Source organism: Archocentrus centrarchus, chromosome 16 (assembly GCF_007364275.1).
Source record: "Archocentrus centrarchus isolate MPI-CPG fArcCen1 chromosome 16, fArcCen1, whole genome shotgun sequence".
In the NCBI taxonomy this organism is placed as follows: Eukaryota; Metazoa; Chordata; class Actinopteri; order Cichliformes; family Cichlidae; genus Archocentrus; species Archocentrus centrarchus.
Window position 1 is genome coordinate 7,551,160 of NC_044361.1, and position 25,677 is coordinate 7,576,836.

General features: G+C 40.6%; 2 protein-coding genes across 4 annotated transcripts in view; one reads left to right on the forward strand and one right to left on the reverse strand.

Annotated features, from left to right (window-relative positions):
• LOC115794129 (sialic acid-binding Ig-like lectin 10) overlaps window positions 1-25,677 on the forward strand; it is a 116,456-nt gene that overhangs the window by 45,994 nt on the left and 44,785 nt on the right. The window lies entirely within an intron of this gene.
• LOC115794131 (pleckstrin homology-like domain family B member 3) lies at window positions 775-24,535 on the reverse strand. 3 transcript variants are annotated; one of them, XM_030749444.1, is made up of 15 exons: window positions 24,256-24,535; window positions 14,825-14,980; window positions 14,558-14,668; window positions 14,088-14,225; window positions 13,456-13,584; window positions 11,471-11,653; window positions 9,012-9,119; window positions 5,422-5,523; window positions 5,141-5,228; window positions 4,423-4,624; window positions 3,139-3,220; window positions 2,624-2,773; window positions 2,114-2,324; window positions 1,757-1,842; window positions 775-909 (listed from the first exon to the last, which is right to left on the reverse strand). In XM_030749444.1, the coding sequence occupies exons 2-15, from the start codon at window positions 14,969-14,971 to the stop codon at window positions 775-777; spliced, it is 1,872 nt and encodes a 623-aa protein (XP_030605304.1). In that variant the 5' UTR covers window positions 14,972-14,980; window positions 24,256-24,535. The 3 variants fall into 3 exon arrangements, with proteins under 3 accessions (XP_030605304.1, XP_030605303.1, XP_030605305.1); XM_030749443.1 differs by lacking the exon at window positions 24,256-24,535 and adding an exon at window positions 23,583-24,185; XM_030749445.1 differs by lacking the exon at window positions 24,256-24,535 and adding an exon at window positions 15,675-15,805.

Here is a 25,677-nt window from a genome sequence, read left to right on the forward strand (position 1 = left end):
ATTATCCACTATGGCGACCCCTACAGGGAGCAGCCAAAAGATGAGTCGGATTAAATCTGTAATTTCCACACTGATCTGACAAAGTTATTTATTATTAAAACTATTTTTCCAATAAAGATTTATTATGAATAAAAGGAGAGAAAACTGTAGAATTTTTATGAATAAACTTTTAATAGTGCATTCATAACAGTGTATGTCTTCATTTATTTGCATATTAAACCCCTATAAATTTCTGAATAAATAATCTTAAAAATGTTATTTACAATGTGTCTTAAATGAAAACAGAGGATGATGTGGCCATATTAATGGGAACACCTGGCAATATAAAGCAATCCAACACAAATTACAGCAGTCACAGTGTTTAACCTCAACAGTCTAATTTAAGTACACTTATTGCTGGGCTGTCACACTGGAATGCATAGTAGTGTAAAGTGTATGTCCACCACCTGTTGTAGTGTATTTTAGCTTAGTGTACATCAGTCTTGTAATGCAGGACTGTGACCAGCAGGGGGAGGTCAAGCTCAGCGAGTATCACCTCCCCAGTAACAGACACCCACAGTGTGCAGGCTGTTTGTGGTTTGCAGCTGGTGACCCTCATCCGCCATCGCTCTGTCAGTAACAGCTTCCACCACTTTATTCACATATTCATGAGTCCAGGTACAGAATGAGCTCCTGAGGCGGATCTGCAGCAAAAACCAGGCCCTTAAGCAGGAGAGAGGGAAAAATAACTCCCGGCACTGCTCGCTCAGTAGCGACGATTTTACAGTCAGAAAGTCAATAACGACTGTGTTCGTCTGTTGCCGTGACAATAACATCCATCCACATCCGCATGGACACTGCACTGGACGCCACCAGAAAGAAAAGACGGTCATACGTCTTCACACAGAAGGTCAGACTGGGCCGAGGAGACTGAAAAGAAGGCACACACAGTGATGATGTCATAAACTGTGATGAAGAAGCAGCCTTTTTTTTTTTTTTTTTAGTTATTTTTCATTGAAAAATCGATTTTAGAAACAAACCGCATCATATTTCTTGGTTTAAAAATCAGCTCGTTGTGTAAGCGCAAACTGATAATTACCTGTTTCACACAACTTAGAAAAGTGTGTAATGTTCAGACTGCAAACTATTTCCCTGAAGGAATTTTTGCTGATTTACACCAACATGTTGAATGAAGTCACTTTAAGTGAGAGGCTTGATATTTATTTTTAGAAGATGTGATGTCTGTGAGCAGCAGATAAAACCTTAATGAGTGGTACGAGTGTTATCTGTGACCTACCTTTGATTTCTTTTCTAAGCAAACGTTCCAGACCTATGAGCTGGTTAAAGGACATAAACTGGACAATTTGGAAAAACTTAAAGCAGAAACAAATCGTGTGCCACGTGTAAACACCACATTAGACACACACACAGGGTGCGTGTCTGTAACACTCATCTTAATTCCACTTGAGTTGTGTGTTTGTGTTAAATGTCTGTTTCAGGAGAAATTTAACATGCATTTGTGTGTTACTGTAAGATGTTTAATAATGTTGAGAAATATCTGAAATACATTTTGGGATTTATAACTGGGTTACATGTCAAGAGAAGACTTCAAGCTTCAGAACCTATATGATACGATAACGGGTTTGCAGCCTTACGTCTAGTTTAAATTACATTTACAAATTGTTGCCCAGCGGATCCAAAGCCCAGGCTCTGGACTGCATGAAAAACGCCACAGATTTTTTTTTAAAGCCCGGTTGTGTAAAATGTGAGAACTCACAGAGGTGGCTGTTCGTAGATGGTCATAGTAAACTTCCTCTATAGCTTGGAAATAGATGACTCCCTTCAGCTTCCTTTCATCACAGTCTGCAACAAAAGGAGAGATAAGTGAGGAAAAAAAGGACTCATCAGGACTGGAACGCTTAAGTTCTGACATTTTAATCTAAAACATTTAAATCCTCATTCTTTCTACAAACTACAATGATCAGTTAAAAACAAAAAAAAAAAAAAAGTGTTTTGACAACATTGATTTAATCTTGCAACAAGCCTGACCTAGCGTGACACAGAGAAAGGTTCATTCAAACAAAGACAAACATTCAGTCAGTGAGCACATGCCACCCCCTCCAACCAGTCTAACTTGTATAGTAGGCCAGTCGTCTGTGGTCCATGTCAAACAGGAACCACCTCCTCTTCCAGGTTTTGACCCTCCCCCCTTGTTTGGTGAGGAAGCCCGCACAGCGTCGAGGCGTCAGCCGCAGATCCGTACAGCCGGTAACCCCGTGACCCAGAGACTCCACGTGGGCCCTCAGGTCAAAGTTTGGAGAGAGGAAGAGGGGCAGGCTACGCCGCTGGAAGACAAACAGACTTTAAAGATGCTTGAAAAAAAGAGCCAGTGCTTATTGGTGTTTATAATGGTTACACTTGCTTTAGGTCAACAAACCCCTATGATCTGATAATAAAAATGTAAATGTATGGAATTAAAATACTAGAATTCAGTTATAAGATCTGAAGAGTGAAAGATAATATTGCCTTTTGGTAAAGTCCAAGCAGTATTTTGTATAACTGAGTCTGTTGCATCTGGTTTGATCGTTTTATCACAATAATAAAATGTGTTTTCACTAACTTACAGTTTCAATTTCATTCATACCTCAGAGGAGTTTGGGGAGGAGATGACCCTTTGTTGCTCTTCTGGCTTTGGCTCTGGTCTTTGTGGGGTCTCTGATTCTGGTGGTTCTGCTCTGGAAGAGGTTAGCTCCTTTTGTCTTCTCTCCTCCAACAGCAACCGCTGCCGCTCTTCCTGGGTTCACACAAAACAAATTATTACTCTAACCATTTCCAAGGAAGCACAATCAGATAGACATGATCCCAATTTAACTGAGCATGTACAATAATAAAGGGAGAAAAAAAGAAAAAAAAAAGGGAAACTGAAATCGATGTGCACCCCTGAATGCTTCCCTTCCTAGTCTGAAATTCTCATATGGCTGCACATTTTTTAGTCTCTGCGACTGCCAGTGCTACAAACATGCATTACAAAAACCCAAACATCTGCTGTCCACTTTCTTGCAGCTGAGTGGGTGCCAGTAATCAGACAGGCGTAACCAATTCGGTGTGTCGCTGATGATTAGAGGTGTCAGCGAGTGTTTCCCACAGCAGGTGACTCACCCGCTCTCTGAGCAGCCTCTCTCTCTCTGCCTTGGCTTCCCTCAGTTTCTTCTCAATCTCCATGAGATCCAAAAGGCACGGACTACGAGGAAAAAAACAAAAAGCACTATTCATTACATAAGCCTTACACAGTTGGTTTAAATAAAAGAAAAAGGATAATCTGTTAATTACACTGATATTTGTTATTTAGAAAATAAACCCATTAGCTGCTCTTACTTAAATTATGGAAGGAAGTAAGTGGAAAGATTAAGTATAATTAACCAGTTGTGGATGCTAAGAATGAACAGAATGGGCTCATTTGAATGGAAATCCAGACTTAAGCTTGTCATCAGTAAATGTTGAGCTGGTGTTGAGCAGGATGTGATGATGCAAAAGAGGCCAAATCAAACACCATTAATTACTCCTGAGATCCAGCATACAGTATGTCCAATACTGTTCAGTACAAAGAATTATAACCCCAAAACAATTACCTCAACCAACACCTAACCTTATCTTATGCTGCTGTGCCAGCCCCATGTTCATTTGCAAATGTTTTATCATTAACTGACAGCTCGACACCCTGTTTACCCCCAGTAACACAATACAGTGCACCTGCACCTGTTGATACTGCTGTGTGCAGGTCCACAGTCAAAGTCCATTATAAGTTTGTAAGTAGGCCAAAAAAAATAAAAAATACAGGTCATTTTGGCCCAATTTTTGGCCATTATTCCAAATGGTAAAAACAGTATTACATTTAAAATAAAACTACTTAACCAGTTACTGAATCTAATATAGAAGGAAAACATAAAACGAACACCATGGGAACACAGTTAATAGCAAAATTTGGGTGCTCTCGTTTTCACACACAAAGTGGTTTAGAGTGTTCAAGCAATTGTGGCTGTTTACAGCCTGATTAAGATGGTTTCTCACCAGACTTTGTTGCCACAGTGTGCCTGAAAGTATTCTCATTGTTCAGAAATGATTTTATCTGCTACAGTGAAGTCATAACCAATAGAAACTGTGGTCATGGAGCAACTCGACGCCAAGTGGTTGAGGTGCAAGGCACATGGACCGGAGTGCTTTCTGCAGTAAAAATGTATCTGTAATGTATCTGAAAATATACTTAATTATTTGGTATTGTAAAGAAAAAAAACCCTTCACATGCTACATTTCTCCATTAAGTGGGCCAAGGGGCAAGCAATTAAAATCCATTCTGGCTACATGTAAATATAATTAACAAGTGCATGAACTCTGAAAAGTGCATTAAAAAGCCAAATTTACTTTCTAAAAAGGGAAGCAACTGACCTGGCCGCACGAGAACTTGTTGCACTGTTATATGGAGTGAGGAGCCCACCACCATTGCTAGGTCCAGGTCTGTGCCCACTGTTGTGCCCAGGGCTGTGCCCGTTGCTGTGCCCACTGCTGTGCCCATTGCTCAGTCTATGGGAGAGGACGGGGGATGTGAAAGTCTCTGGGGTCTGGCTGTCAGGATGCATCCTCACCAACCCTGAAAGTGGAAGGAAATTAAAAAAAAAAAAGACATGTGAGAACAACATGCATCAGTCAGCACAAATAGCTTTATAAGATGTGGTGGGAGAGAAATGTGTCATGTGGTATCAAAATACTAACTTACTCATTTTACATCAAGAAGTTTCAGTTATGACATTCAGAAAATGACTTAGAGGATTAAGGAGAAGGGCAAACACCTGACAAGACATGACACGACCTGGAAGATCCGGCTACTATTTGATGACAGATAGATGGGCATGTGAAAAACAGATACTACTGAAGAGATTTTAGGCTTAAGTATACGGGTGCTTCTCAGGCTCATGTGGTCCGTAATAACGATCTGCTAACTCTACTGACACACCTTTGATTTGACTAAAAAGGGAGGGCACTGAGCAAACAGCCCAGGCAAAATGAGGACATGGGTGCAGAAAGAGCATGTTCATTGTCCTATATCACAAACATCTCAGTTTGAGCAATCAAGAGGACAATGGGAGACAGAAAAAAGTGGACTCACCCTGTGCTGACATTGGCCTGTCGTTCAGTCTGTTGTTGCGATGCGAGCTCCGTCGTCTGGGCAGATTGGCACCTTCTTTGCTTGGATCCTACAAAATAAAAGACAACAGCGTACCTAAAGTACATTCAAACTCAATCGCTGCCATCTCAAATCTAGCTAATTATTAGCTTTCAGCACATGTTTTGGAAATCAATAATCAATTACTGTTAAAAACACTTTATTATAATGAATGCATCTGTTAGCTGCAGCTTAATTTAAACATGTGGTAAACCCTCACATACCTGAGGAGGCTTGTGAACAGTCAGAGGAGAAAGTGACATCATGCAGGGAGCTGAGCCGGTGATGTCTGACCAATCAGTGAGCGACTTCTTCTCTTTGCAAACCTGTTTGAAAACCAGGTTAAATCTTCAAGGTCAGTAAAGCATCTGTTATCAACACTGGCTACAAGGCACATATCTGTTCATGTTCACTAACCGTAGCCATGGGGCAAACACAAATTTTAAAAAAAAGAAAGCCGCTGTTCAACATACCGCATCTGCACGAGAATTAAAACTTCCAACAGGGATTGTAATGAGTTAAAAAATTATCACAGCCCCACTATTTTCCCCTCTAACCCTCCCTCCCAGCTTGACTCACAAACACATGAGCAATTCAGTCACTACATGCAGACCACTGTTTAACCCTTTTCCGTCTCTTTCACTACTCAACAACAGCACATGCTATTATTTTTTTTTTTTTTAAATACAGCTGTTATGGGTACCTGGGTGTTGTTTTCTCAAAGATTTTGACAATTAAATGTCCTAAAAAGCTTTCTTGACACAACATGATCCAACTACATTCATCCTTATACGACCAAATAAAACCCCACAACCAGCTCTCGGCATTAAAGCTCACTACATATCTGTGAGACGTAAACCACATCCTGTATGCAGTCATATTACAGTCATACACACTTGGTCATGTTGTCTGACACTACAATTCCCTCTCTCCTCCTCTGTACTGCCACTCCCTCCTGCCCTCCCCCTTTTTCAGTCTCCTCTCTTCTTTACAAAAGCTGATGAACTAAATGTTAAGTCAGTTTCACGACAGATCAAATCAACTTGAGGGCATTCATTTTACTTACCACTCGCTGCAAGGATATGAAACCTCTCCCAGCTTGCCTTCTCTCCCTCTCAGACATCCACACATTCACAACCGCAGCACCCTCCCACCATGTTGCTTACTCCTCCCCCCTCCACCCTTTCCCTCCCTCCTTCTAGCCTGAGTTAATCTCTCTCTCTCTCTCGCTCTCTCTCACTGACTCTCGCTTCCTCACTTTTTTCGTCTCATTTTCCTTTTTTACTCATCCAGATCTTGTCTCCTGCTCATTTTTACTGGGGCAATCATAACTCCAATTAAATGAAAGCCACTGGCTATGTAATAAAATCACAGCATATTTAAAGGGTCGCTGTGTAAATCACGCACTTACGAGACAGAACGTATTAACAATAAACAGCGTGGACTATACTCAAAGCTGGACAGCAGTTTATGAAACTGAACTGAAAAAAGAAAGAAGCAGAGGACACAGTGATGTTCATACTGTCTGAAATCCTTCACTTCTCACTCACCACAAGTGATTTGGAGATACAGATCCTGCTTTATTTTCCACTTTAAGTTGTGCTCATAGATTATTAATATATACGCTGTAGTCTGTGGTTGTGCTTGAGGGACACAGCTGATCCAGGGACTCTAACCAGTAACTGAGCTTGTTTAATTTGCTTCAGGTTTTTTTAATATCTATTTTAATACAAGTTTACATGCCACAGCAATGCCAGCATTTATTTGGAGTCATTCTTCTATCTACCTTTCAAATGTAAATCCAATAATATTGGCTCTTGTGGAAGTTTGCTTTGGTCTTTATCACCTTATGGAGTAAATATTTTTTCTTTAATCGGCTAAATGCCCTACTATGATCATTAACTACCAACTCTCTCTGCTGTTTGGTTCTAAGGAGCTAATCCATAGTTGGATTACCCAGGCTTTATTTTCAAGCCTGCTGTGGCTTGAAATAAGGCTGATGAGAGTGGCCCAAAAACTGCCTAAAAAGTGTGGCCTTAGTCTGTAAGCAGTGAAAGCACAACTGTTAAGCTGAATCTGTAGAAACTGCCAGGAGTAGATACGGGTTTGAATTTCTGCCAGTTTTGCAAGTCTGGGAGGTTTGGCAGTTGGCCCATCGGGCCCTGAGTCTAGTAGAGCAGTCGCATGTGAATAACAATGTGGTAACCTATACAAATGCTATACAAATTCAGGATGACAGCGGGACTCCTGCCCAGAGGTTATACCTTTATTCCCAAGAAGATTTTAAAGCCATCTCAAGATATTTTCAGATACAGACAAGTATGCTTATAATGAATAACTTTATACACCACCTTCAACTGTGTTCAGTTAAAAATGTTTGTACATGTTTGCAGAAGCTGAAAGACATTAAGGTCCTACTCAGCAATAAAGGGATCTGCAGTGTCATGTGACAGCTTTCTGTGGGTTTGTCACTATGAACTTAGAACTATGTGCACTGTAATTGGCTGCAAAATTGATTTTCTTTATGTTGCCAGTTATGTTTAGCAGTTTGTGAACTTTCACACTATTAAAATCTGCAGACTGATTCAGCAGTGCTTTTAGAAAAAGTATAACTCATATCTGAAATCACTCCATTGTTTATTTATTTACTATCCTTTATTTAACATGTATTTTTGTAAGGTCTTTACAGTAACACAAATACCTAATCAGCCAATCACATGGCAGCAACTCCGTGCTTTGAGGCATTAGGCACCGACATGGTCAAGATGACCTGCTAAAAAGCTGAGCATCAGAACGGGCAAGCAGAGTGATTTAAGTGACGTGAAATGGAAAAGCTGGACTGAATATTTCAGAAACTGTTGATCTCCTGGTATTTTCCCACACAACCATCTCTATTGTTTACAGAGACTGGTCTGAAAAAGAGAAAATATCAGGAGAGCAGCAGTTCTCTGGGCAAAAACGCCTCGTCTGAGTCTCGATTTCTACGGTGACAGCTGGATGGTAGGGTCAGAAATCATGGATCCGTCTGCTGCTGGTGGTGTAATAATGTGGGGGATATTTTCTTGGCATACTTTGGGACCCTTAGTACCAGCTGAGCATTGTTTAAATGCCACAGCCTACCTGAGTATAGCTGCTGGCTATGTCCGTCTCAACCACAGTGTACCCATCTAATGACATAGTGCGTTATGAGAAGGCTAACACGCCATGTCACAAAGCTCAGATCATCTCAAACTGCTGTCTTTAACATGACAATGAGTTCACTTTCCTGAAGTCTCAGCAGATTTCTGGACAAATCACCTTTGGGATGTGGTGGAATGGGAGATTTACGTCATGAATGTGCAGCTGACAATTCTGTAGCAACTATGTGAGACTATCATGTGAATTTGGATCAAAATCCCTGAGGAATGTTTCCAGGACCTTGTTTCCAAGACCTCTGAGCCACTGAGAATTAAGGAAGCTCTGAAGGCAGAAGGAGCCCAACCCATGTGCCTAATAAAGTATCCAGTAAGTTTATCTGCGGTAAACTCGCATAATTCTTTTAGGCCAGTAAAGAGCGACTACATTTAATAAAATATTAAAACAGGACGACTGATGTCAAATACAGTCACCATCATTAATAGGAGCTGGTTGCCTACTGTTCCTTAAATAACTAGTCAAATACTACTTACAGCATATGGACAGACAAGAACCAATAAAGTAGAAAACTAATAGAACTAATAAATGTGACCATGCCAAGAGAAGCTACACAAGTTAAATGAAGAGTAAAATCAAACATAAAATGAGTAAAATCGAGAGTATGACAAATCCAACATACCATTTGACTGTGTATGAGCTCCCTCTTCTCTTTCCTCAGGGCATTCATCCCTCTCTCCTTCTCCTTCTCCATCTCCCTCAGTTGTCTCTCTAACCGGTGGACTTGCTCCTGAAAGTTCAGACAATTCCCATCAGTGTGGACTGCCATATGGCTTCCTCTCCTCCGAGGAAATGTCACGTGCTGTAGCTGATTCATCTGGCTGGCCTGAGTTTGCTTAATCTTTTCATTATACTGTGATATAATATTGAATAACTCTCCCAGACGTGATGGTGCATATGTCAGTGTAAATAAAAAATGCAGGTCCCCGAGCTGAGCAGCTCTCTTCAGCCGAGACACAATGCAAATCAATTGGCCATTTTGCAAGTTAATGAGAGGCACGAGAAAGAGAAAGACTGTCATAGGAGAGCAGGACAAGAGGAGTAACTCAAATCAGCATATTAGGTCAACACATGTGTCAAAGTAAGAGAGAGTGAGAGATGGAGACTTTAGGGATGAGTTGTCATGTGCAGCTGAGGCAACGAACATCCCTCTCACACAATCCCGGCCTTCATCTCTCAGGCCGCACTCCTCCTCCTACATTCTACAGCTAATTGAGGAACAACTGAACATTATTTTACATTTGTGTTTATGGAATCCTACATGTCGGAGGAAGAGCAGCTTTTTGGAAAAGCCAACATGAGAATATAAGGCAAGACTCCACAAAAACTATGGAGTACCTCTTTGCTCATCTACCTCATCGTTTTAAGGCAGTTAAACTAGTGAGAAATCATTTTCTGCACATTTTTAGTTATCCTAGCATGTATTGTTTGGTTGATTCACTTTGAAATATCTCAGCAATTACTGACATGCAATAATGTGTATTAAATGCTAAATGACTATTCAGACTATAAAGAGCCTCTAACTGGGGTGAAGACAAGTATATTAACTTCAGCCTGCCACAAAATTTGACTCCTTAAGATGACTTTTTAAAATCTGTCATCATTAGGTCATGGCCAAATTTAATTTGTCCAACTCTTTGACTTCTGACTGTTTAAATACCTGCAAAAGTAAAAATCCTCCCCAATAGCCTAAACTGTGCTTTGCTTAGTAACAATTAAACACACAATGCCTGCTAAACATCAGCATGAGATCATTATTAGGGTCTGCACACAGATTTGAACACGTGGCTCAGAATAAGCAGCATCCACCCATGACAGCTTTAGAAAAATGACAGCATAGACTATTGCACCAAGAAAGTAAGGTGAAGTCCAGAATTCTTATCTACCCAAATCTCACGTGCGAGTACAAATGGCAAATAAAGTCTTTTGAATCTTGAGGTCCAGACTTGGTTTCCAAAGCTCAGTTACTGAATCAGAAAATAAAATACTTCATAAATCACAGAGTACACGCTGCCAACATGTCAGTTGCACAGTTGGTGGCTCATTGCCATCATATTGTTCATTTAGGATTTAAATACAAGCGCCAACATGTTACAGAGGTTTTGAAATTTCCATGGGAATCCTGATCTGAAGAGTTGTGTTGTTTTAATGTGGCTCAATGGCAGTATAGCTAATCTCCTGAAAAATACCCTCATAAATAAGCATTTGAACCATGATTACTGAACATGATTTTCTTTCAGTCATGATTATGCTACACTTCTTAACATTTTCCTCATCCTTTCATCAGTTTTGTCTCCAAGTCATCTGTCCTATCTATCTTTTGCTTTCTGTGCTGGATGATTTTTCACTATTGTGGCCTAAGTTTCCTGTATAGAGCAGTGTGACAGAATCAGGGGGATGTTTTTGGTAAAGAGTTGTGTCACCAGCTTGTGTCACCATTTCAGGGCCCAAAGGAAGGCGAGCGAGTCTTAAATATGCAATGAGAAGCATGAACTGGAACTCCAACAGAGAGCTTGTGTGTGCGCAGCCGAGCAAGCCATCAGTGTGGTGAATGATTAATTTCACTTTTTAATGCGCAACAGCCCCAAAATACTATCCGAGTCAGATTTATCGCTTTGTTGCTTGATGCCAACAACTCTGTGATTATTGAAGGAGGAGCCCAACTTTGTGGTTCTTCAGTTCACTTTCTGGTCTGCCTTCTCCTCATTTTAGCTCTCAAAAAACAGATTTCAGTAAACGCTGGAGGATGGTGCAACAGGTTTCAGAATAAAAAAAAACACCAAGTTGCTTTTTCCTCCAGTCACCAAAAGAAACAAGTTGCTTCAGTTGTGTTGTTCTCTTCACATTAATGAAAATATGGCTGTACTCTGCACAACACTGTTGTATTGGTTTATATTAAAATGCTGGGTGTTCCTGATATTCTATCTACTTAGTCTATGCACAAGTATGACATAGCGTGTCTGGACTAAAGGGGAATTTATGTGAGGGTAAACAATGACACAAAGCACGTGACGTGCTGATAACACTTCAGGGAGCAACTGTTTAACTATCCAAAAAAAAACTCTAAGACACACTGTTTACCTGCGCAGTGTCGACCACAAGCTGCTGGCATGAGATTTCCTTCTCCAGCTCTCCTTCACTCCTTCTCTCCTTACATTCACCCGCCGTGCTTTCATCCTCTTCATCGATGCCAGTCTCTCGCTCCAGAAAACTAAACTCCCAGTCCTCAAAGGCCCGAACAGCTGCCTCCATCACCTCTTTCTCCTGCAATGAAAACAAAAATATAGTGTCGTAAATGTGTTTTATGAGGCGGCAATGATCTTTGACAACTGTCATGCCCCAAAGAAATTTCTGTGATATAGCAATCAAGAACGGATTGATGGAGGGGTGGTACAAAACATAATGCCTCTGGCACTCTAGTACAGCTACTGATTATTAAATAAATTGACTGGTTGATGGAGACGTTACATGGTTCTGTGTTGTGCTGTCAAATTATAGGTTGTCCAACTTAAACACATTTTAATTTTATTGGCCAACAGAACAAAATTTTATCTGCAAAATACTCCAGTAAATCTGCAGCTAAGTATTTATTAGCATCATGATTAAATGCACTAATCAAGACTATACTCTCTTGTATTGTGTTTATAACCTGGGGTATAACATTTAATCCAGGGTTTTTTTTGTGTAGATATATTGTGTGATACATTATTGAGTTATTATCATTATTCTTTTACAGAGGTCTTTTTAACTTTGTGCAAACATTTCTGAAGTTTTGCATGCAGCATTTCATTGTGTTTTTATATGACAATTGACTGATTTCTAGCAACCTCCATCTACAATGCTACACCTTCCTCTGAGAAGTGATTTAACCCTTTTTATTACGCAACCAGCGTTGCTGCCAATTCCCAGCACAACATTTTGTTACTTAAAGACAAAAAGCTAGCTTATTTACAACAAATAATCTCCAGTTTATTTTTACTTATTAATTTTTATGATCTCATGATCCTTTCAACATCTGTAGCACACAATCAAAAGGCTCAAGTAGTACACACTTATGTACACAAAAGAAAACTGAACCTAAGAGCCTTATTATTCTCAAGGTTTGGCAACCGGAGGCACATTTCCAGTACAAGCACAAAATTCAGTGCTTCACTGAAACAGTCAACAGTCTCATAACTGGAATACCTGCTCTCTCGCTGCTGTGCAACATGCACTTAAGTCCTGTTTGTGTTTACGCATGCAGCTTTTTCTGTGAAGCACCTTGTGCACAACCTGTTTCTAGAAGCTTTTTCCAAATAAATCTAACAAGTTGCCACAGAAAGGATCCGGCTACCGGACAGCACCAACCCAGTCATTAAACAATGCAATTTAAACAAAGGTTTCTCGTCTTGTTCTGTCACATTCCCAGGAAAAAAAAAAAACACACATCCTGTGTTGTGTTTAGGTGTGGGTAAACTCCTGAAACATTAGCATTTCAGGTTTAGCAGGTGCTGAACAATCACACAGTGTGTACTTAAGATGGTATTATGTGGAAGAGTCAGCACTGTCAACACACCTCGTATCTTTGACACTGCGATATGTCAAAACAGCACACCGAGTATTAGTTGCAGTTTTGTTTTGTCTGGAAAGCCGCCGTGAAGACAGTAATTAACATGTTTTTAGTATCCTCAATAAAACAGCTGGGATTAGATACTTAAAAACAGGACATCACTTAAACTAAAGACTAATGCTTTTTTTTTTTTTTTGGGGGTGGTACTGGAAATCTTGAGTATGCAGTTTTTAAAATATGATTTAAAACCCACACCCTCTCAAAGTAGGATACAGGCATTTGATTACCACAACTTCAAGGAATCTTATCTGGCTCCGGCCCCACTGGTCAGTTTTGTGTTTGTGTTCAACATATTTTGAGGAACGATCATTGCAGATGTAATGATAATGTAGCTGGCTCTGGTGGTTTTACAGATGTTTTGATAGACAGTTAAAAAAAAAAAAAAAAAAAAAAACTGAACCCAAATGAGTAACTGTAACTGTCATCCCCCACCCATTACTGAAAATGCTCTACTCGCCTGCTGCAGCTGCAGTGTTAGCTGTTTTTTCTGACTTTCTGGCTGACTGGGGATCAGCTTCTCTTTCTCCTTGCACCTCCTCTTCAGTTCCTCCACCCTGCGTCTCTCACCTTCCAGACTCTCTCGCTCCTGCATTGACAGACAGTTAGAAAAGAGTGACGAAAGAGTAAAATAAAAAACAAAAATTCTACTCAAAGAGAAACAAGAGATGTGAGCAACAGGTCTGAGGACTGGACATATTTATCTTTAAAACAGTATTTGACATCTAACAGTCATTGCATGGTAGCCAACTTATCACAGACATAATCTTGTGTTGACGTTAGTGGGACACTACTGAACCCACTCGGCAGTTTCTAGTGTCGTAAGGCCTACACAAAGACACATTAGTCTTCACTGTCCCCCTAAAAGAAATGCAGCTGGTCATGAACTACGAAGACATGGCACTGTGTGTGTGTGTGTGTGTGTGTGTGTGTGTGTGTGTGTGTGTGTGTGTGTGTGTGTGTGTGTGTGTGTGTGTGTGTGTGTGTGTGTGTGTGTGTGTGAAGCACTGAGAAGAGGGGGGAAAAAAAAAAAAAAAAAAAAAAAAAAAGAGGAAAATACTAAAACTGTATTAGAAAATATGTGTCTTTTACCTTTTGTCTGTCTGTGTGTTTGTGTTTCTCTCTTTGTCTGGCCTCCTGCTGTAGAGCCTGCAGCTTCCGTGTGTGTCTGTGCAGCTTGTCCTTCTCTGTCTGCAGCTCTCCTTGTAGCAGTGCAATCTCCAGCTGCAGCTAAGAGCGGGCAGGAGACACAACTGAGGTGAATCATATTGACCAGATCTTGTGCAAGTCACAGTTACGCATTCCTTTACTGTGACTGTGTTTGGAAATGGCACCGCAATTTAAATGTGCATGCTTCAGCAGAAACATCAACCACTTTTCCAAGTTTTGCAATTGATCTGATAATTGCGTGTCAATTTTCCCCAAACGACTGGAATAACCTTTTAATCGTTTCAGCTCTTCGGTGACTTCATCCAGCACTCTAACAAACTTTTCGCACTAAAAATAACAAAAACGTTTGGCGATGAGATAATGTTTTTGTCCAGATCATGTGACATGCTTACCTCGATCTTAAGTTCTTCCTTCTGCTGGTCAATCTCTGTGATTCGCTGTTGGAGCATGGAAGGTGAAGGCAGGACCCTCAGAGAGCCCACCTCCAGTTTGTTAATACAGGTCTGACAGGAGGAAGAGTAGACGCAGTCACCACATGCAAGCCGTTAAGCAGTGAAGGCTTAAGACCCTGAATCATTGTTTTAAGTGAATGTAAAAATACTCTTAAAAGGCCTGACAAATTTCAACATCACCACTATCAGTAGCTTCATCTCGCTCACCTTTTCACTCTCTGTGCTGCTACTTTCTGTATCTGACTCAGCCCCTGAGGAGGCGGGACTCTGACCTTCAGCAGCTCTGCTGATCCCCGGAGGCCACAGACCCTGCTGCCACTGGCTCCTGGAGTTTTCCATGTTGTGTTGAGGCATCGCTATAGTCTGAAACAGAGGAGGCAGTTAATGAGAGCTGAAAAGCGTGGAGGGGGGGGGTCTGGTTGACTTTAGTGAATATTGTAGTAATCTAATCTGCTGCATGGCTGAAGGTGTATGAGGGATCAGGTGACAGTTTGCTGCGGGGTGAGCACAGCTGAGTAAAGCAGCATAAGCAGAGAAACTCCCTCTGGCTTCCAGATAACTGCCTGTGAAAACACCTTGCTTTGAAGAACTGAAGTGAAAGAGAGGAGTTAATATACTGTACATGTGGTGGTTTGTGGTTGGGTTTCAGGGTCTCTCTCTTAGCAAAGGACTGTCAGGGTGTGTGGACACAAGCATGATAAAGAGTAGTTTGTGCTGTTGGAAGCTTTAATGCTCATCAATATGAAAGAAGCAAGATCAGAACCAGCTTTGAAGTACTGTGACATTGTACTTCATTGTTTGGTCTGTCACATTCATGTGGATTCACTAAAGAAAGTATGTATATGTACAGAGTTTACAATGTTCTACATCAAAGTGCTTAGGAACATGCCAACCTAAAGGCCTATAATATCTTAATCTCTTTATTATGTTTTGCCCTTTCACCCTCATCTATGTGGTCTCTCTCTACACAAAAAACATACATACTAGCAGAAACACCCATGTGTGCACAAGCCAAAACCAATTTCTGGGAAAATACTTTTGATTCTTATTGTCCAACCTTTTCCCATCATCTTCTCTCGCCCTCCGTTCCCTCTTCCTTTCCCTCCATGCAGACCTTATTAGGCTACAGGGATTGCAGGCTGAGCAAAAGTAGAAATAAATTTAAGCCAAGATATGAGTGAGGGCTTCCAAATGACGACTGGCACACTGACATCAAGAGGGGGGGTAAAAAGCACAGGGAAGAGACGAAAAGGCACAGAGAGAAGAATTAGAGAACAGCAGGGGGTAGAATCTCTTATTTCTAGTGATAAAACAGATGGCAAAAGGCTGATGTGTCCATGGCTATAGAATACAATAATGTTCACAGATCACACACTTTTCTTCTTAGGGAGAAAAGTGAAATCTGCACCTTTGAAATAAGCACTAGGTAAGTGTTTGAGACTCATCTACCTTTCTGAGAACATCATGTGGTCTGTGACGGAAACAGGAATAAATGTCTTGCAGTGTTATCTTTTGATGAGGGTTGTTTACAGGGTATTTCCCTGCAAACCAAGAAAACGCGAAAAACTGAAACTGCACTTTCTGCTTAAGGACTGATATTTTTCCACTTCCGGTATCTGAAGGAGAAACGTCACTGATGTCAAATGAAGTGGGAAGAAGACGATTAATGGGCCGTGATTCTCCCACGCAGCCAGAGTTTACAGTGTGACACTGATATACAGGCTCCCATGTGATAGGAACTAAAAAACATTCAAAAAATACTTTTACATAGATTAGTGTAGAAAGTTAATATTTTGTTATATTATGCCAATATACTTTATTACAAACATGGTGTTAACATACATTCAGTTGCTGCTTTATTTAGGCACACCTTTAGAACAGGAAATCCAGAAATTCTACAAAGTTTATAATATTAAATCTTAGGAAAAAATGTTGGGGTTTCCTTTATTCATCTTTTTGTTCACTACTGAAGTCATACATAAAAAGGCAGTAATGCTGCTGTAAGGCATTATCCTGGGAGATGTTTCCAGTTTTTTCCTCACAGGGTTAGAGTACGACAAACACCCAGGGATCCTCCGATATGGCTGCCTGTTTGGCCGACACTGGCAGCATTCACTTAATTTACTTATTTCAGTGGCTGATATTTATCTATTATCGATAGTGAAGAGCTAAAATAATTTAAAACACTTCAGTTATTTGCATTGTTATCTTAAACATCTGTAGTATGCCTACAAACATTTATCACCATAATGCAGTCTAGTGCAACAGCCCATGTAAGACCTGGGTGCTGAAACTTTTATGAATAAAAACCTCTGTTAAAAAAAATAAATAAATAAAAATGAACATTAGAGGCACCAGTTGGATCAACAGTACAAGTGTCCACACTCTCTGACCTTCTAATGTCCAGTAAAAGCTGTCAACTGTCAGGGAAAACAAGACAGGGAGAGCTTCACAGTGAGTTACATCATAATCTAAACAAACATCAGTGCAAGTGTTTGACCTCTAACTAAAGTCCAGCTAGATACCCTATCAACGCCAGAGCAGAGGCACACGGGGGTAAAGTCCAGGCCTCCATGTTAAACACAGCACTTTGTACAAATGCAACAAACAAAAAGGCAAAACAAACACTAAAGAGACGGAATAAGACAGTAAGAAGAGAAGCAGCTAACAGATTCAGGAAAAAGATGAAAAAAGAAAAGGGTAAAGTTCAGCCTGAAAGGCAGATTAAAGAACAAAACAGAGTTTTGTGCCCAAAATAACTGGACTTGATTGTGGGGAGGGGAGCGCCTCTGGAGAATAAGATGGCAGAGCGAGAGGGAATGACCGGAGATGCAGTTCAGGATCAAGGCTGATTTTGTGTGTGTGTGTGTGTGTGTGTGTGTGTGTGTGTTATGTAAGGAATCCCTGGAGGGAGCACAAAACGAAACCCTCAGTTCTCAACCTGATCATATAAGACAAAAAGGCCGACTGTATCGGTGCCAATTATCAGCCGCAGATCGGTTATAACCAACATCAGATTCACTACAACACAAACAGTGTGGGGGGGTTATGCCCGTTCAACAACGTAACCAGCAGGGAGGAGAAAAAGGCTAATTATGTCACATTATCTCACACGGCATGTGCTCACTTCAGCAAAGCTTTATCTTGCTCTTTTACTGTGACGTATCACTGAAGCTTTTACTCCTATCAGCTGTGCATTTGACTCCAACTAATGCAAACTGCAGTCAGTCAGTGTGTAGGTTTGTGACCTGCTTCATGAGAACAGTGACTAACCAGTAAATCGTTTTTTTTTTTCCTGGAATATTTCATTTGCTGCCAATTTCTGTCATTTGAAGAACTTGTACCATTTATGCTATTGCTGTGTTCCTGTATGCTAGGAGCAGCTAACATAGCTTTGAGCTGCAAACCTTAAGCAGAGGTAGGATGCCACAGAAATCTGGTGAGCTCACATCTCTCTAACCCTGCACTCCTTCTTCCATCTCAACCATTGCTGACTCATAGGACATTACTTGAAGATATTTAGCAGACTTTGCACAGCTCCCTCTGGAGCCACAAAAGCTTTTATACAGCTTATGTATGCAGAAGCACTCCCAGCAAGCTGTAAAAGGCCTTGATGTGTAAAACTAGTGGAGTTTCACATCAAGTCTGAAGCCTGAGCTGAGATGATGATGTCATAAGTGTTGCTGTTAATCTAACTTTAAATGAGTCACAAATAACATTGCAAAATGTTAAAAATCAACAGCACTCCTTGTGATGTGTAAACTGAAGAGTGAAATGTATGCCTCTGACCCACTGGTGCCACAGCTTAAGGGTAACCATATCTAAAGTTTAACTAATCTGTTCTTCAAACACAAAATGTTTTTCTGTGTTGTGTTCCCTTCAATTCAACCAAGGCAGGAGGCCACCCAGGGTTCTGCTTGAGGTTTCTTCCTGTAAACGTCAAGCAGAACTCCGACTGTCTCCTGGTAATTACTAAAGTCCTGCTAGATGTAAGTGTCCTCAGTCAGGAGCCACATTGAAACAAATCCAGGCTTGAAATAAATTATTAGTATTTTGAGGACCCTGTCTGAGACAAACAACATTAATGGTCAGTCGGACATAACTGCATGCACAGACCAGTCACCAGTCAAATCTAGTTAAATTAAAATAAAAAATAAAAAAAAACTTCAAAGGTTTCAAAGGTTGACTTTGCCCTAAAATCGTGTTTAGAAAGATTTTTTCCCTTTGCAAGTTATACTTCCACCACACATGCACAGAGTTTACACAAAATTACCACTTTATTAAAGACTCAGTGCTGACCTGAACTGGATATCTGCTCACCACACATGAGCACAGAAAATGCAATGCAAACTCACTTCATATATTTAGTGAACAAACATTTTAGAAAGTGCAATACCCTCCATCTTATTGAAACTGGCGGAGATTTGCCTGCAGTAATGAACCTCTACTGTGTTCATGTGTCAGTGCAGCAAAATGACTGAAGTATATGTTTTCTATTTCAGCTGTTGAGAATTTTTAGCATTTCTCCTTCTTATTTAATGTCTCTGGTATTTACTCAAACAGGATTGTTGGTTTTGCTCCATAATAATGTACCAAGCCAGCTGAGAGACATAATCTCTCCAGTGTGTCCTGGGTCTGTCTCAGGTCCATCTCCTGGTAGGATATTCCCAAAACACCTCATCTTGGAGGCATCCTAGTCAGATGCCCTGAGTGCCTTAACTGGCTCCTTTTGATGTGGAGGAGTAGGATCTCTACTCTAAACCCTTCCAAATGACCAAGCTCCTCACCCTATCCACGAATCACTACTGTGGTGTGATGGAGGGATTTGTGCACTCACAAGATCCCAGGAGCAATGTTTTCTGGGGCAACCTGGTAGGTTGCAAATTCATCAAAAAAAAAAAAAAAAACACAATGAGGTAGAAGAAGTCAAGGTAAATGGCAACCTGGCTGGGACAGGGTTACCAGTGCCCCACCCTGGAGCCCTGCAGACCTGGCTCCAGGGTGGCTGCTTGCAGGAGAGCACCTGGTGGGCAGCCCCTAGCCAGTGGGTCCTGGCCAAAAACAATACATGGGCCCTCCCTTCTGTGGGCACACCATTCACAGGAAGAGCCATAGGAGTTCAGTGCTTTATGGTTGCCAAATCTGGCTTTAGGAAATTGAATACAGTGTGGCTATATTGTAATGCGTAGGTGTAGTTTCAATCTGTCCTCATGTGTTTGTGACAAGTTGACAATTCTTTCTGATATCATGCAAACACTACACAGTAACACTCTGCAATGGCCTTGTCCTCATCCGGACCCCTCATTCGTGAGTGGCTAACGAAAAGTGTGGGGATAACCACTGTGTACACAAAACCATAAAGTCAACACAGAGAACAGCAATATTCCGCAAGCTGTTCGGGACAAGAGACCTATGACCATGGATACCCTGTGTGGGTGTGAATGCTGATTACAGTCTGTCATTGTGTGTTCAATCCAGGAGAGCTATAGGGAAAACTTGTCACATGTGCAGCATGTGATCAAAAGTGACCTGCATGGAGCAGGGTAGCTTACAATGCCAAATTAATCCATGTAGATCAGGCTTAGAGACGAACTCAGTTCACTTGAAATAATAGAACAATGTGGGTCTGAGTGGTTAAAGTGCAATTCATAATTACTTTACAGATACGATTTTAATCTTTTGTGAGAAACTAGGTGCTTTTAAATAGAAAGGGACTAAATTCAGAGTTAATTCAAATAACAAATTCAAACAATTATTGTTTGAATTTGGCACAATGTGAGGATGACTGCACACGTAAAAACAGGTCTTATGTGTCAATTTAATCCTGTACACTTTTGCCCCCCCACAGTCTGATTTTCAGCAGGTAATATTTGTCCAGGCAAACGACACCCTTAAAGATTTTATATGATGAAGACAAATGAGAGACCTGTTGGCCACCAACAAATGTTTCACTTATACAGTATGTAACATATAGGACAGAAAGCAATTTAGCTGTAGATCGACCATCACTGAGCTGATACTTACTTTATGTTTTACAAAGTTTGAAAAGGTGTAAAAAAAAAAAAAAAAAATGCATTGAAAATCTCCAACATTTTGTAGACCTTTGCCCAGTGAATAATCATACTAGGTTTCAGAAGAATTTGCCAATAAATAAGGAAGGAGTAACATTTGACATTAAATTTTTTCTTTAAAAAATGTTTAAATTTGTGGAGAAAAAAAAAGTGAATATTTATGACAAGTTTCAGAAGAATAATACAATAAATAAGGGAAGAGTAGTGACTGAAGTTAAATATAAATGTGTAATAATTCTTGAAAATTTGTTAAAAAAAAATTGAAAATCTGTCTGGAATATTCTGTAAACCCTTGCCTAATGAATACTCATACCGAGTTTCAAAAGAGTGAGCCAAGGAATAAGGGAGGTGTAGAAATTAAAGATTAAATATCAGCTTTTTAGAGCAGAAGAACTTCAAAACACATGTTCCAATTAAATATAACGTGCTCTGACTGAAAACAGGTCCTCTTTGCTCATGGTGGCTTTTAAAGGATTAAAATATAAACTGGATAGCTTCATTGTTTCTATTTAAAAGATGAGTAAGTTATGAAATCGGTCCTGCTTTCCAAAACATACATACAACCTTAAATTGCACGGTACTGTCCTCTAAAGTGGCACGACACAAACCAGAGGTACATGTTCAATGCTGATGATGATAAACGGCTTCTTTGGTTACTTACTGTCTCATCTGGTGAACAAATAACACCAAAACCAGCCATTAAGCCTTGTGACCGAGTACGACAAGTCACATTCTTTTTATTGACCACAATTACAGGCAATCCAAATCACCAGGCCTAAAGGTTTCTGCCCAATCGTACGCCTGACATCATCACTATCTTATTCATAAAAGGTTTCCAGACAGCATAAGTAAATTTCCTATTTTATTGTCAGAAAGTCCCACTTTTTACCACTTCCTTACTCTGGCCTTGCTACTCTCTCTCTGGCTCTCACCAAAGGAAAAACAACACATAAAGCCCCAGTTTCATTTTAGAAGAATCAATTTTGGTTGGAAAATTTTTTTGTTCAGTGCTACAGTGCACTAACCAGCTTCAACCAGAGTGTAATAGGCACCGCACGCTAATTTCTCCTCCATGAAGAGTAAAGAGGGAAAAAAGTATTTATGGACATTTGGGTCTTTTAACAGACTGAGTGCTGTGGATGGCTCTGCAGCAATCTCTGGGTCTGCTGGATGTGGCTCCTGCTCGCTCGGCACAGAAAGCTGTCATCGCACTACAAGTTTGTGAGCAGGAAGAGCAGGTGAGAGTAGTCCTGGCTGTTACCCAGCTGTTGGTGTGGAGCGGTCTGTCCCGCCTGACACCTGGGTGGCAACGCATATGACAAAAGCAGTGATGCAGCTAGAAAAGAACAGCAGCAATTATACATTTCACTTACTGAAAACAGGCCAACTAGAAAAGAAAAACAACAACAACAACCTGAAAAAACTGAAAAGCTAAAGTTACTGGACATTTTATTCCAGGCCCGTTGTGTTGTTTCTACATTCCAGTGGACAATTTGCTGACCAGCTAACATCAGTTTTAGACATTTTTCAGTGGCTGCGACCTCATCAGTTCAGTTGGCTGTGGCAGGTATCCAAATGTGAGACTCTTCTCCAGAACTCGGCTTACACATCAGGAGAAACTCAAAGCAGAAAAAGCAGATATTCCAGTTTCTGTAGCCAAGCATGGGCATAATTTTAAATGTTTTAATCCAATGCCAACACCATGACGAAATACTGTGTTTGAGGGATATAAAATATGTATTCATTTTAAAATCATGGCCATATTTCACTTATGTGAAAATCTGTTTAAAAACATGACTGAATCAATCTAATAAGAGAAATAAACAGATAACATTATGACCTTAAATTCAGCGTCTTTAGTCAGATTTAGTCTATATCAGAAAAGGACTGGCACTTCTGAATGACCAGAATCAGACCAACACTTTAATGCAGATACTGATGAAATAGTGAAATAGTCGTTTTACCTTCAGCCAGACCAAAAAGAACAAACTGTCTTTGCAACAACCAAAAGCATACAAAAAAAAGAGAGCTGACTTTCTCTAAGCAACACATCCATCTAACTGCTGCCTTAAACAAGACCCACACATTAGAAAATCTCACCAAAGTGTAAAGCAAATTCAGGCATTAAGGTTTACTGTGAGAAAATCTCCCAAGACACTTATGATTTTTCTGCTACTGTGTGTGAGCTCCTGGCATCAGATCAGGTTCAGCTCTGTTCACAGCAATTCCTTTAGCCTGAGTAAACCTGTGGGAACGGTGATGCAAGAAGGAGTTATCCTTTAATGACAACACAGGACACTGAGCTCAGACACAGATTTGTAAGCTGGGCGTCCAAAAGAAGCATGTGTGACTGAGAGAGGGGGGAAAAGCCAAAGGCAGAAGGTCCCCAGACAGCAAATCCTCACAATCTCCCCTCACGATCCTACCTCAGCCCGCACTCCCACCCACCCTGTTTACCCTCCGAGTGCTGATGGAAGGATAAAAGGGGAGGCATCCGTGGGTCGTTGTAAACAACAAGAGGAAATTGATACAAACTTTGAGAAATGTATCTCAGAAGATACTGCTGTGAATATTTGCGAAGATAAGACGTGAGTCAAAGCGTGGGATGAAACATGATAATTTTTTATTATCACAGCCTTTCAAGCAAGAGGACAGATTTGTTTTTTTAAATGCACATCCATCATGAGGAAGCTGTATTAATTCCTCTTTTGTTGTGAGGGGAGAGATCATATACTCTAGAGTAGAAGGACCCCCCTCCCCAAGTTTTCCATGTAGCCAGCACCACAATAATGTCAGGATTTCAGCCCGTTTCTGGGGCGCTTTTTGCCAAGTGCAAACACGAAGTTCTGCGGACTCGTTGGGAAACTATTCAAAATAACGCAAACGGTTCTTACCTGATAAACGTGGTCCTGCTTCAACAAGACATGCGGGTCCTCTGATTCACAGCACAGTGACGAAGCCGTTCAAAGTCAGAGGGGAAAGCACGGACGGAAAAAAAAAGCGAAGCGTCACTTCAGCAAACTTTTTTTTTTTCTTTTTTTTTTTGTAGCCGTTTCACTTTCAGAAACCGTCAGCGTTACTTTGACCTCGTCACTTGTTGTCTGCTTGAAGGTGTCGGTCACTTTTTCCTGGTGTTTTATCTTCACCTGGTCTGACTCAGTCCCTTCCCAGCAAAAAGAAAACTGACAGTTGAGTGTGAGCGGCTTGTTGGCACCAACAGGTGAAAACGTGTGAAGGAGAACGACGGAGAAGGCGGATACCGACTAATTAAAGTTTCGGGTACCGGTAGTCACACAGTCACAAAACAATAAGAATCCCTTTTGTCTCGATAAACCTCACGCACGGTTTCTGCGCCGTAGAGACCTCAGAGAGAGTTTCGTTCAAGTCTGGCACTGAAATGGGATTTCTATTCTGGGAACTGACGCGGTTTCACATTGTGGAGCACACTGCCACTCACTGCAACGCAAGACACTACTTAAATGCCTCTGGTGACATGCTCCTGTGGGAATAATAGAATAATATACGGATACAGAAGAGGCTGAAGTTACCGCATATGGTCAAACTTACTTCTGAGAATCATGGCCGGATTAACTTCCAAGGGTCCTCTGGGCATAAAGTTTTAATGGACACCTTCAGGACCCCTCACTGAAGTTCATGAAATTTTGATCTGGACACAAATTTTCCAAGTTTTCCCTCCTTATTTTCACTTCACTCGACACAAGTCGCGCATCTGTTGACTTATATCAAGGTACACAGAGTGAAGATTTTCCGGCATGTAACTGATTTTTTTACACTTTCTTAATAACTTGCTTTGGTTATGTGCAGTTAAAGAACTTGTGGTTTGGGTTAAAATGCAACAGTTGCGGGGGGGGTTGTTTTTGCAAAGCTTTTGTTTCTGGTTGCCATGGTAATGCTTCCCTGCCGTGCTGCAGACTGCTGCAAAGTTGTGCTTAATGTAATTAAAATAATAAAAAAAAAATGATACAGCTCATGTGCACGTACATGACTGATTCACGGTTTTGCCATGAGACTGTGCTGGACCCTCACACTTACACATTTTATTAGTAGGACAAACGTGCAATCTAATGCAATTTAATAGAACAATTCTGCCTTAAATTCCACTTTTAAACATGTTAGGTTTTGCTGACAATATCCAATATTTTGGCCGCCCCAGTAAAATAGATGACATTCACTGTGAACTGAAAGGAAACTGTATGGCAGAGCTGTAGCATAGAACTGCACTTAGATGTAAAGGTGTTCCTAACCAAGTGCTATATAATTTTTTTTGTTGCGCCACCCAGACAACATCAAGTGAACTGTTGGTAAAATAATTACGCAATTAGTTCTTTAGTTAATTATAAAGCAATTCTTTTTTTTCAAAGAAAACAAGGCTTACAGCACATCATCACAGCAAGAAGGTTCTGAGACATACATACAGATGACATGCATGTTAGATTAATTCACTACTCTAAATTGACTATAGGTGTGAATGTGAGCATAAATGATTGTCTCTCATTGTTAGCCCTGTCACAGACCAGTGACCTGCTCAGGTTGTAAAGTCAGCCGGGATAGGGTCCATGTCTATAACACAAGGCCACAAGACAGATGATACATGGGCTAATAGTTCTGCTTCATTTGATGAATGTTCCAGCAAATTTACCATTAATCAGATTATTTAAACCCAAATCATATTGAGGGGCCTTGCGACATCCCTACATTTTGGTAGTCCACCCTTCCAGGCTAGTAAAGGGAGGCCTTGTAGTTGTAATATACAACAAAGACAAAACCTTCATAAAGTGTCATCAGAGGGATGTCAGTGAACCACCAGATTCTAAATGATCACATGGAAGAAATCTAATGAGAAGGGCCTCAGAGATGCCAATATGAATTTGCCACTGAGCACCACAGCAGTATGAATCTCTGAAATCTTAATGATACAGTATGCTACTTGGTGAGCAGAAACTACTAAAAGGTTACTGTAAACACACT